This window comes from Aphis gossypii, chromosome 1, assembly GCF_020184175.1.
Source record: "Aphis gossypii isolate Hap1 chromosome 1, ASM2018417v2, whole genome shotgun sequence".
NCBI classification, from domain to species: Eukaryota; Metazoa; Arthropoda; class Insecta; order Hemiptera; family Aphididae; genus Aphis; species Aphis gossypii.
Window position 1 is genome coordinate 37,917,958 of NC_065530.1, and position 14,189 is coordinate 37,932,146.

General features: G+C 27.6%; 2 protein-coding genes across 3 annotated transcripts; one reads left to right on the top strand and one right to left on the bottom strand.

Moving 5' to 3' along the window:
• Nucleotides 1-4,078: 4,078 nt before the first annotated feature.
• On the bottom strand, nt 4,079-5,137 carry LOC126548932 (uncharacterized). The gene is made up of 2 exons (XM_050197022.1): nt 4,556-5,137; nt 4,079-4,500 (listed from the first exon to the last, which is right to left on the bottom strand). The coding sequence occupies exons 1-2, from the start codon at nt 4,842-4,844 to the stop codon at nt 4,304-4,306; spliced, it is 486 nt and encodes a 161-aa protein (XP_050052979.1). The 5' UTR covers nt 4,845-5,137; the 3' UTR covers nt 4,079-4,303.
• Nucleotides 5,138-12,703: 7,566 nt separating this feature from the next.
• Nucleotides 12,704-13,533, top strand: LOC114131805 (uncharacterized). 2 transcript variants are annotated; one of them, XM_050210758.1, is made up of 3 exons: nt 12,704-12,824; nt 12,904-13,116; nt 13,201-13,533. In XM_050210758.1, the coding sequence occupies exons 2-3, from the start codon at nt 12,904-12,906 to the stop codon at nt 13,426-13,428; spliced, it is 441 nt and encodes a 146-aa protein (XP_050066715.1). In that variant the 5' UTR covers nt 12,704-12,824; the 3' UTR covers nt 13,429-13,533. The 2 variants fall into 2 exon arrangements, with proteins under 2 accessions (XP_050066715.1, XP_050066714.1); XM_050210757.1 differs by having other exon boundaries at nt 12,904-13,533.
• The last annotated feature ends 656 nt before the right edge of the window (nt 13,534-14,189 follow it).

A 14,189-nucleotide genomic window follows, 5' to 3' on the forward strand; every position in this document is an offset into this window, starting at 1 on the left:
TCATACCTTTCCAAAAGATTATTTCAATGAGAATGTGCACTGGCGATATTGTAGGCTCTATAGTTTGCAATCCATTACAGCGTGTTGATTCAGGGCTTTTAGATTGTACACATACCAATTTTTCCGTACGGATGCGATCAATTAGAAATTCTTGTAGTTCCTGTAATTGACCATCTTTTGTTTGGTATGTTATATAACTTACTGATCGTTGATATGGATGGTGTTTTTCACATTCCTTATTTGAACAATTGATTGTCTCAATAACTGAAGGAAACTCAACCAACATTGCTTTTATAACTTCCGCGGCTGTTGTATCACAGATAAGAAGTAAAACATCATTTTGTAGGATCTCTAATTTTGGGTTTAATCGATCAGCTATCAATTCAGCTCTTTGTGTATAAGTGTTTGATGAAATTCCATTTTTCAACATTTTTGATATAAATTCTATAAATACTGTATTTTTCTGTAGTAATTCATTAGAAAAAATTGTGCTATCGCAAAATGCCACCATAATCAATGATACTACAGCATCGAATGCACACGTATTGCTTAAAATAATTGCGCCATCAATATTTGTAATTTTAAGGCTTTTTAATTCATCCGCACGAGATCCATTTTTGAGTAAAGGGAGCGTTTTTATATGTTTTCTAGCATTCATATCAAGATGGCGTAAATGTGGGTTAGGAAGAAGATAAGAATTACTCTTAAGCTTTTTTTTTGTTTTCTTATTCCATGTTTCCGTTGCATTATTTTCATTTAGATCGACATTCCTAACTTCTGAACAATTTTTACATATCCGTAAAGTTTCATCTCCTTCGATATGTAAAGAACAACTTGGAATAGCATGAACTGGTGTTTTACACATTGTGCATTTATGAGCACCATTAATTGATGGCAAAGATCCAGCGGAACACAAAGGACACTTGTAAACGTCTTCTTCTATGTCATTGTTATCTGGAATGATATTATCCTGCTCATTTATGAATAGATTATCTGAGTTTTCACTAATGGATCTACATTTTTGTCCAGCTTTTAAAAGTGATGATCCACGAAGTGATTTTATGTGATGTTCAAGAAAGGAATCTATACTCATTGGCAAATCTATGTGATTCATGGTAACATTTTTGAGTTTCTGGAAACTCGATTCAACTGCTGCAGAGCTTGAAGTTTCTTCGCCAAAACCGAATATGGGAACCATAATTGCTGACCACAGTGGCAGTAATTTTGTACATTTTATTATATATGGTATTAAAGAAGGTAAATACATAGGGTTGATTCCTAATCCTTCTTGAACCAGGGACTTACTTTTTTCATATATTTTTTCTGTCCAGGATTTAAATGGATTTTCTTTATTTAAACCTTCAATTTGACGCTCATATTCTTCTTCCAACACTTTGCGAGCATCATTTTCAGACTCAATAAAAGCCATGATTTCATCAAATTTATCTTTAAATGTTACAAATCCAGTTGTCGTAGCTGATATTAGGACATTATAATGTTTTTCACAAGAGGTTTCAAGCCCAGTTTCTTTGTCAATACCATTGGTTTCGTTTATTAAAAACAAAAAGTGACAATAGGAGAGTGTGTACGTCCTCTAATGTTTGGCTCTTCACTATGAGTCCAATTGTTCGCAATATTAGCTCTCTTATTCTAGGAGGTGCTAATTTTAGTGGTGGCCATTTACTTGCTAATCTGATAAAATGGGCTACGTCAATCCTAATGAAACATTTAGGTACCCAGTGGGAGTTATTAGGGATTTGATCTGTTAATAAATCTCCACATACTTGAATATAGTTTTGCAATGACGAATATTGCGTAAAACATTGAGTAATAGCCGAAAGTAATGCCAAAGACTGATCGCATACTGTCTGTCGAGGTTGTGGGATATTACAACTTAACCATTTCGCTAACCAATTGAAGATGGATACAGTGGTATGCCTTTCAGTTAACATATTTGTTAACGTCGTACTTTGCTCGTTTACTTCATCATATATTATAGCTTCATATAAGAAAATTGATCGGGTCTTTTCTAAATTGAATTTATAAAAGTTTTTTATAATAGAACCTGTAGCATCTACTATTAGTTTTGGATAGGGATTACTACTACAATATTTTCTATACATGTGAATTTGTTCTCCGCTATGATAATGAATAAAAAACGGATGACTCCCCATGTCATGTAAGATGTTTTTATAATCATTTTCCGATTTCATTATAACCAAAGATGTAATTGTATCATTATGTCGTTTTGTAGAAGCAATTTTTCTTGATTTTAATGCTCGTAATGTATTTCCAGAAGGTATAATTGGTGGATCTGGATCTCCTAACGATAACAAAAATATATATAGACGGTATTGAAATACTCGTTGTACAAAAACCAGAATATCAATAGTAGTATGAAACATTAACAATGTACGTTTTTATTTTACATTCCGAGCGGATAGCTACAAAAGTACATAGTATATAGTACAAAAGTTATTTTTTTTGAAATATGAATAAAAACAATTTGGCTCTCCAAAAAATCTTGAAAATTTAATACAAGGTTACTTATGAGTTGTTCTTAGTGTAGTTGAAAAAAATCAAAAATCGTTAGTCACAATTTTTTTTTTATAAGCGTTAATAATTCAAATTATTACGAAATATGCAAAAATCGCGAAAATATGCAAGTTAAAAATTCATAAAATATTTTCTTTTCATACCTATTGTTAAAAAAAAATTCGCTGGGACAAAATACTTGAAAATTTAATAGATGATTCCACATGAGTTGTTCTTACTGTCATTCAAAAATTATAAAAAAACATAGGTACAATTTTTTTTTATTAATGTTTGAAGTGCATTTTTTCGATTAAATCGACAATTGAATAACCGATAAAATCGACAATTCATTAACCGATTAAATCGACCGATTAATTATCATTCGATTAATCGATTTTTTTTAAATAAGTAAAAATTAATCGATTAATTAAAATAATTGAGCAGCCCTAAAGTTTACTATTCAAAAAAATATTAATTCTATTAACTAATTAAACTCAATTCAATTCTATAACATATAAAAACAAATGTAGATTTTGAAAAAAAATAATTTGGGTGTATTAATTACTATGTTTATAAATTATCATCATTTATCAGAGAATTTACCTTAGGTACATCAACAATATCAAAACATTCAATTTTAGTTTTGAATGAAAACGGTAAATGTTTTTATCAATAGTTGTTTATCAGTTAATAAATATGATAACAAGGAATTAATCCACGTGATAACAACAGTTGTATTTATTATTTTTATTTTTTTACGGCAGAATAATAAGATATACTTTACCCGCTATTACCACTTTGTACACATTTCCCCTATTATGATTCATAGATTTTCCTTATAATGGAAAATTATTGAGTAGCATCTTATGGTTTTTTTTCTTATAGATTTAAATTAAAAATCAGAAAAATTGGTTATTTTTCGAAAATTTTAAATTAATTAATTCTAAAAAATTCTTAATTCTTAATTCTAAATTTAAAATTATTTAATAAAAAATAATATAATATACATGAAGCACGAGCGTCTACATTCTACAAATTATATATATTATTAAAAAATATTGATTATAAAAAATATATTTCATATTTCAGATCTTTTTGTTATACTCTACAATAATATATCTATATATAATATTATTTACAAATATTTGTGATGCAATTATAAAGCTATGTTATATCAGTCGATTTTTTAATTTACATTTTTCTTATTAATTTTTTTTTTTTTATTATTCAATTGATATTTATATCATAAAAAAAAATATTGAGCAGTTGTACTTATTTTAAGAGAATAAAAGAAAGGTACAGTACTTCAAAAATAATTTTTTAAATAAAATGTGAAGATACAAAAAATGAAATGACAATAATTACCTATATTCATCAGGCGCACTGCTTCATTCTCTCTGTATGTTTCACAGGAAATTTTATCGTCAACTATTGACATCAATGCTTTATCTATAGCAGGGCCTATTAATCGACGTTTTTTAACTTCCTGTGTTCTAGTTCAAAGTTTCCAGAAAACGTACATTGCATAATAACCCTTGATATGATGAAAATGTATTTAATGAAATAAGTAATTGTTCAATAGAAATATTTAAAATAAAAAACTACCTTGAATTTTCAGATGGTTTGTCTGAAACAATTCCTTTAAAAATTGATCTACATACGGAACATCTACCATCTACAGTTATATAATAATTTCCAAATTCATATACTTTTGCTCTTTTGAACGCTATACAACAAGGTAATTTCGTATGTTCCCAAAAAAATTCTGCTAGTAAAGATGTCCATGATCCTTTCGGAAGAATATAGTAGGATCGAGTACTATTTTTTTATTCATACGATCATTCATCTTGTAAACTACTTCCTGGGGCTGTATCTGTTTCCATTCGTCGGTTGAAAAAGTAAATGTAAAACATTTAGTTGGTAATTTATTTAGTGTATCATCACTGCTATAATCACTAGATTCATCTGCAATAATATTAATTTTAAAATAAGTGATGTAATTTAAATTTAAAACGCCTACCTATTAAGTTTGAATCATCCCGTTCATTGAAGCTTTCCATATTGACATTTTTCGAAATACTGTGAAAGTCAAATGTTTGCTCTTTTTGAAAACCTAAAGCTGCTTTCACGTTATGACGATCGCGATGCACGAACACATGTATAGCATTCTTACTAACGACGCCATTTAGATAAACACTTATATCGTGCCAAATTTCATTTGATGCCACAACAATTTCTAATGAAACAAAAAAAGCAATATAGATCCAGTTATAAAAAAGCGGGCAAGTGAGTGCCGCTCTGCTGTACATTAGGTGCCGTATGGATCATTATTATATATTATAGGAGTGTTAAATTTGAATCCAATGATAGTTATCATTGTATACGAAAAACGATTCTGAACGAAGATGATTTGTCAGCCTAGGATATAATTTCTAGTGGTTGGTGAAAAAGGTGGTTTATGTTTTAATGGCCTGAATACAACAAAATTTAAGTTCTTTTATAATAATTGTAAGCTAAACTTATGAAAAACCTTGTATTAAATTTTCAACTCTTAGCTACTTATACAATAATTTTTATGAAATAAACCTACAAAATAATTTGCAAGTATTCATAGTTTTGACGAATTTTTGTCAATATTTGAACTTAAAATGCTAATAAAAAAAAAAAATTGTTCCTATGTATTCTTATAATTTTTTAATCACTATAAGAATAACATATGAGGAACTTTGTATTAAATTTTCAAGTATTTTGATAGGGCCAAAAAAATTTTATCGACACTTCAAAAATATTTTTTCAGAAAAATTGAAAATTTCAGTTGTCTATAAATAACTCAAAAAAAGTCAAAATTTTTTGAAAATTTAACTTTATACAGATACCACTGACATTAACATTTGGTGAAAATTTCAAGTATTTTCAGTGATTAGTTTTTGAATTACAACCATAAAAAAAAATCGATTTGGTCGCGAAAACTGGTTTTGCGTAAAAATTGCCGTTTTTCCGTCATTTTTTTTTGTTTTTCTCGATTTTTTTGAAAACTGTTGGAAAATGTTAACTTTTTACCTCTATAATGCACCAAGGATATTCACTTTTACATCGGAAACCACCCCCATAGTTTGAAATTGGAGCATTATTTCGACTAGTTATGCTGTACACAGACACAAAAAAAAAAAACAAAAAAAAAAAAAAAAAAAACATACAAAGTCAAAAATCAAAGCACTATTACTATTCCAAAACGTGATGAGACACAAAAATAAAGAATAAAAATAAAAAAAAACACACATCATTGTAAAATTAATACATTCATCACTCCGTTCAGAATCTAATAAATATTTATAAAATAATAATAATGGCTCATTCAAAAATATTCATAATCAAAAAATAATGAGTAAAACAAATGTTTTTAATATTTCATAAAAAAATAATAATATTTAAAAAGTTAATAGAAATTATAAGTAGAAATAATTACAATTTTTATTAATATTATGAATATGCATCAATTTTATGATTTTTTAGATTCGAAACGGAGTGAAGAATAATGTATTAATTTTACAATGATGTATGTTTTTTATTTTGGGTGTGTCATCATGTTGTGGAGTAAAAGTAATAATTTAATTTTTGACTTCAGCACTTCTTTAAATAGGAAAATTCTAGTTAATACTTGTCACAGATATCACACTAAACTCAGAATTAAAAATAAAAAACAATTTTAATTTAATTATTATGGTATAAGAATATTTTTCTAATGCATAAATTCTAAATTAAATTATTTCATAATTTTCTGAATTATATAAGCTTACTAGTATTTCAATTACCTACCTATAGTATACCAGTTAGGTATGTTATTTGTACGAAAGGTATTTAAAAATATTTTGTGCTACAAAATACAAACCTTTCCAATTTAAATACCTATTATTATAATGAATAATTTATAGATTTAAAAGTCTATTTGTATATTATTTTATATTGGATATTTTACAATAGTTTCAGCAAATGCTAACAATTTAAATAGTAAAATACAAACAGGTACACAATTTATGTTAACATACATTTATGATCAGGGCCAGCCGTGAGTGGATTTTGGAAATATTTACCAATTTACCAAAAAAGCAATTAATTATAAAATTACAATGAAAATATTATACTTATATAAAATTTACCTATACCTAAAATAAATTTATTCATGGAATTTTGGGTATTCACAAATTAATAATTTGTCTAATTGATCAAATTTGTAAAGGTTTATTTCTAGCGTTTTCATTAAAAAGTGGATAGTTGGATAGTATAGATACGTAGTTACAGTATCTGAGCAGATACCTACAGTAAACTTTTTTATTGCGAACGTAAATGTTTCGATTTATTCGTATGTTAGACTAAATTCAAATCAGCTTGAAACTATTCTACTTGACTGTTTTCCAAAGATCTACTACTTATATTATACATCTATACTTGAAAAATAAAAGTAGGTATAAGGTAGGTACTTACCTTTTTTTCCAACGGCATTAGTAGATATTATTTTATCTTTAAATTTTAAAACAGCATCAATAATGACTGATGCTGGAAGAGCTGGTTTTCGACCAGCCATTTGGAGTTAATACAAGCACTCAAAAATAAAAAAAATAATTACAAGTTCGTCAGGTATTCGTTTAAATAAGCACTGGTAATAGTTAAATATTCAATAACAGATTCACTCATAACATGTGACACGGGTTGTTGTACACGTGGTTCTCCCGAATAAAATGGTAAAATCGTTAACAATAATGTACCTAGACGAAATAACATATTATAATTTATATAAATAGCAAATGTATACAGAACTATTACATCTACACATTATTATACCTAATAACCACAATTGAAAAACGCATGCCTGTCAGCTAAATATCGTAATAAACGTTTAAAATTAGAACAAAAATTCAAAACAAATTAAAATCCAGGACTCTTGCCCTGCAACACATAGTCAATTATACAAGTATACCTATGCGTATAAAATAAAATATATTAATATCATCATGAGTATAATATTAATAATACAATAATTTATGCAAGATGTACGGTTCCATTTTAAAATAAAAATATGAATATTACAAATTATCAAATATACAATAAAAACAAATGTTAAAAAAAAATCATATTATAACTAGTTATCATAAATATCTAAAAAACAAAAATACTGAATATCTAGATATCATATTCTATAGATGTACCGTGTACGGCTCAGCCCAGTCCTACAATTTTTTTAAAGCCCGGTTCAACACGCTGTAATGGATTGCAAACTATAGAGCCTACAATACTAACAGTGAATACATTTATAATTATTTGCATATTTAAATTTTTTATATTATTAATAATATTATTATATTATTATAATTATTATAATAATATTATATTAATTTTATAAATTATTTTACAAACATATTGATAAGTGAATACATTTATAATTATTTGCATATTTAAATTTTTTATATTCTGTTTTTGGAATAACGTTACCCCAGCCCCCCGACTCAAAAATGGATTTTTCTCGTAGAACGATTTGCGTACAAATTTCAAAAATGGTCGTACAAATTCATACAAATTACGTACTAATTATTGGTATACTTAAAGTTGCTATAAACAGTGTTTAAACGGTTGCGGGGGGCTGGAATAACGTTACCCCAGCCCCCCAACTCAAAAATGGATTTTTCTCGTAGAACGATTTGCGTACAAATTTCAAAAATGGTCGTACAAATTCATACAAATTACGTACTAATTATGGTATACTTAAAGTTGCTATAAACAGTGTTTAAACGGTTGCGGGGGGCTGGAATAACGTTACCCCAGCCCCCCAACTCAAAAATGGATTTTTCTCGTAGAACGATTTGCGTACAAATTTCAAAAATGGTCGTACAAATTCATACAAATTACGTACTAATTATATATAGTAAAATATTAATTATTTTTAGAAGTGGGGGGGCCGGCGTAACGCGCGTACATAATACAATACTTAAACTTCGTATGATATAAGTACGTCATACGGTGTATCTGCAGACCGGAAGCGTGTATTATAGCAGTCACAGTTATCACAAGCTTAACACGCCATTGGAACCCAAACGCTTGTCAAGAGACTCTGAAAAGGGGAAGGCGGATGTGAGGGCATAATATATAGGACTGAGTGTAGACACAGAAGAGTATAGCGACTTACGTATTACAAAACGCTACTACGACGCGTTATATATTGTATGGAAATGACACGATGCCGATAGGGATATACGATAATATGGCTTTTGATACCGGTATATCATGATGGTTGGGTGTATGAAAGTGTAAAAATCGGTACAAAACTACGGAATATTCAGTTGTAGTACGGTGAGTGGCAATGGAAATATAAAACCTTTTCTTGTGTTCAACGATCAACATTCGTATTTGAATCTTTAATCGTATTGATATTATAGGTACATTATAAACGTAAAACATTTATAAATATTACAGTAATATAATATAATAAGAGAAAAAGAGGTGAAAAACTTTATAAATGTGAATAGGGTTTCGATTATGTAAAGTTAGCTATATATTTTTTTTTTGTCGTGAACCAAGTATTAAGGTATAATAATTAATTGTGTCTTGCATATACTTTATTTTTCCATGTAGGTACTCTTAATATATTATAGAAGTAATTATAACATTAAATATTTTTGAAAATCAAATTAAATTTGTTTTCATGTCTTATAATGGTGATTTTATTATTAAACATTTTTATTTTCACTTATAGGAAAATAGTTGTAAAATGCTTTAAAGGTATGTTAATAAATAAAATAAAAAACTAAATTTTAATTATAATGTTTATAAAAATATTTTACTTCAAACATATTATAAATTTTTAATAAAAAAGATGGTGAATCAGCGTGAAAAATGTAATTTTTCTCGAAAGTATTATTATTTATTAGACTTAAGTGATTATACTTCAAATCATATTCAAAAATATTTTTAAAAATAAACTCATAAATGTATTGAGATAATAATGAGAAAATATACTAATTTCTGTTCCACATCGGCATAATTTTATTGTTCAGCTAATGTACGCAAAGTTGTATATATCTTCACACCCTAATATACATCGAATGGCCAATCAACTATTATTCGCTGGGGTGGACACTTATGTCTACTATCTAACACTTTTGTCATCCGCCAAAAGCGATTTTTATTTCACTCTTTTGACTTGAGTAAATTATGAAAAATCGTTTTAGATAGAAATACCAAAACAAAATTAATTTATATTAGATTCGTATAGCTGATGTAATTTCTATAATAATATAGAAGTTTGTCTACATTATTATAATAAATAGAGGTATTGTGGTATATAAATGCATGGATAATATAATACTACGTTAAATAGATACTTATTAAAATGAATACTATCTGAGTAGTTATAAATTTAACAAATAATACATACCCAACTGTAATCGAGAAAGTGCGGTTCCATATATTTTTTTTTATAGAAGTTTAACTCTTGTAAACCTTGATAACATGTAATAAATTTAATCAGATTCATCTGCTGTCGTCCTTATTGTTCATAAAATAAACAATATTGTGATTATTATAATTAAAAAAAAATGTACGTGCAAAACACAATAATATTAAACTTGGTTTTAATGCAAAATATATTTAACCTTGTGGTTTACTTCGTTTTATGTAAACAATAAACACCTTCTTAACATAATCCATTAAAAATAATTCTATAGTCTTTTGAATTAAGTAAAAATGAACGTCTAATTATTATAACATTTAAATTTAAATGTTATTTATTTATAATACTTTATAATACCTACTATTTGGGTAACAATATAAATAAACTACAACTCACACCTTGATGTATGTAAGATAGAGTTATATAAGTTTAAGTTAAACAATTATTTTAAAATATTACTATATAGTATATACATTATACTCTATGTAGTATATATATATATATATATATATATATTATTAATAAAAAAGTAAATTATAAATGGATTAAATGACAAATGTGTAAGTAAAATAATAAAATAATACAATTTCTTTGAAAAATCAATCGATAAAATATTGTTGAAGGTCGTAGATTGTCGTCCCTCCATAGTTTTTAAGTAATACTATAATGTTATGTGAAATTTTTTCCTTTAAATCTATTACAATAATATATTATTATTTCTGATCCTGTAATTCACTTTAATCTCATTGAATTAAGTATGAAAAAATAGGTTCGAGTATACAAAAGCTTTTAAGTTACGACTCAACGATTGAAGCAGTATCGTCAAATACTGATTTTTATAAAATATTATATATATATATATATGTATTTGTAGTCTTGGAGGTTGCAACAAGTCCAAAATCAGACCAACTGCCATCGGCTGGGTCTGATTCGTGAATTTCGGTCGGGATTTAGGATATTTTCCGAGGTCGCATCACACACATACACCCTGCACGGCTGCACCATCACTACCACCACCCCGGTTATACAGCGTTAACGACACAACGTCATTATATCGTCGATGGCACATAATGCGTTTGAAGACCCGAAAAGAGTTACGTTATTATATTATATTTTATTTTCAACATCGGTGGTGGTGACTAATGGTGGTTTATATTCCCGTTCACCCTTCGCACGATGTTATATTATTTAAAACGATTACCGCCGTTACGGAACCGCAAAATGTCGAAATCCGATGTAATTATATTTACATTTCTAAATAATAAATAACAAATAATAATAATAATAATAAAAAAGGACACAGAAACAGAAACGCCGGTCATCGTTTCGATTCGTTCAGGTCATGTGACTTTAAATAATCGAACCACGCGACCGAAAACAAATAACGAATTTTTAAAGAAACACGCCCGCTGCGCCACCCAACTACTGTACGGAAAACTGGCGCGTGTATAATATAATATAATAATATTATATACTATAAATATAAAATAACACAATATTACAGACGACCGCCCGCCACCGCCGTTCCGAGCGCACGTCCGGTTTAAAGATTTTGGGGTTGAACTTCACCCTGTATACAAAATATTATATAATAATAATACGAACGATCGTAAAACGTTATTTATATACACTCTAAAAATAATAGTGATTTCATTTCGTTTCATTCTCAATTTTTTTTAAAAAAAAAAAATATAATAATAATGATAAATATATAAAATACTACCACTCCTTCACATTCGGTCAACGGATCATTTGTTCCGGGTATCGCGATGAACGACTGCAGCGCAGTAAATATATATATGACTATACCGCATGTACGTGTACAATAATAATAATGATAATATATATTATATGTACCCTCGCCGAGGGTTTATATAGCGAAATACTTATAATGGTCTTCCACCGCCGTTACGGGGGTAATATGTCTTGCGTACCGCGGTTGAACGCGGTAAAAATATAGGAATAAAAAACAATCGAAATTTGAAATTTAACTGTTCGGAATGAAACGCGTATCCGGTGAATACGATATAAATATATATTATTATAATATATTATGGCGGGAAAACGAATATCATGTAAACCCATAAAATAAAATAAAACATTCAAACGGATTGAAAAATATCCGATCTAGTATAATATACTATTACATTATACCATGTGACGTTTATAGACACGCTTATAATATTTATTTATAATATTATACATTAATATCATATTATATTAAAGTGCACGAGCACGATCGTAAATTTATGAATGAGGTAAAATAAATAACACCGTAAATCACAAACGTTTTGTATATTTATCTTTTCACTAGTCGGTGGTATAATAACGTGGTTCAGTTTGGTTCGAAATTGAAGATTGACTCGAATGCAGAAATTTGAAGGACTATATCAACGAATTTTATTGACTATATCATAATACTATACAACAAACACCACGCAAATCTTTTCAGATCGTCACAGCAGAATTGCAGTTTAAACTATTTGTGGCATTTCTCATTTCAACTTTATTATACAGATCCGAGCACGATTAAAAATATTGACCGGTTACAAAAATTGCTAAAATCACGTCTCACGAAAGGGAGATTTTTTAATAATTAAATTATTATTTAAAAGAATATTCGTCGAAATTGATTTTTTAATGATTTAAACACTATGTATTGGCTAAAATTATTTGGTATTGAGCTTATCGTTTTATTAGATTTATACGTTTATTTAGATAAGTTACTATGCATTTAATATACTCAAATATTTTTAAAAATAGAATACATAATTTTTGTTTTTTGATATAATAGTCGATAAACCCTTTATGGTAAATGGAATAAACCTCGGGTAGTAATACATTATACGTATGTTTTAATTTAAAGCTATTTTTTTTCTTTAAAATCGCTACAAATCTTGATATATTGTTTCTAATCAATGTAATAGATGGACATTGACAAATTGGAAGAAAATAAGCGTCTCAGTGCGTATTTAGATTTTATATCTAGCACAACCGAATTGATTAATATTGAAGAAGACATCGATGAAAATGAACTTGATAAATCGGTGAATACTGACGAGAAATACGAAATACTTGACCAAGCTTTTAAAAAAATGAGAGATAACTCTACTAATAAGCCACTTTACAAAAGCATTAAGGTAGACATAAAAGAATTACCATGGATAAAATATCAATTGTTGGTTAAAGGTAGACAGAAAGTTTATAATAAAAATCTAAAACAGGAAATTTACTCCATGACTACAGCGAAGAATTGCGCCAATAATGAAATGACTGATACTAAAGTAGAAAGGTTATCATTTAAGTACATATGGGGAGATCTTCTAAATTTGAAAAGTACCAAAGAATTGTGTAAATATTTGAAGAAAAACCCAGACTTGGAAAAGCCAAAACATCTCGTGGACGTTGGCTTTTTCGACAACAACCAAAAAAAAAAGAAACAACAAAAATAAATCTTCAGCTGCACACAAAAAACATACAAGGTTATAGATTTGGATTTTTCCTTGTTTCTAGTTTTTAATAAACCATCGTCTACGAGATGTTTTAGCTTTTACAAATACTTGTCCTAAATGTACTTATAAGATTTTTTGGTACTATTGAGTTTTCACATACGTTCTTAAATAACAGCATTATATTATTTATCTCTGTGGCCCAATTGATTTACAGTTAACATGTTATCGGTTATAATTATTTTATGTATGCCTTAATGCTTTTATTAAATATACAACATTTTAACCGTTATATAAAATAAAATATAAATGTTGTGTTAACTTTTGGATTGTAAATAACAAAAAAATTAATAAGTATTCAACAATACACTTATTTTGTCTGTAGCATGTAGATAATAATAATATGTAACCACCTATAAACTACATTTCAGGAGTTCAACTTAAAATTAGCTAATTATTTAATTGAGCTGATAAAAAGTAATAGAATAAATAAAGTTTAAGTATTAATTAACTCGATTTAAACCTATTAAATCGCGTGTTACACGAAACTGTAACAAACTGTGAATGTTTATGTATAATATACATTATGATAATATTTTTAAATTATTTTATATATATATATATATACTCGTATATAGACATTTTTGTTACTTTGTAGCTTGATTCCGATTATTTTGGTTTCGCTCGCTATTTGTTTTATAATAATATAATATACGTTTACAAACTAAGAGTTAGCTAAATAATATATTGTCAGCGTATAACTG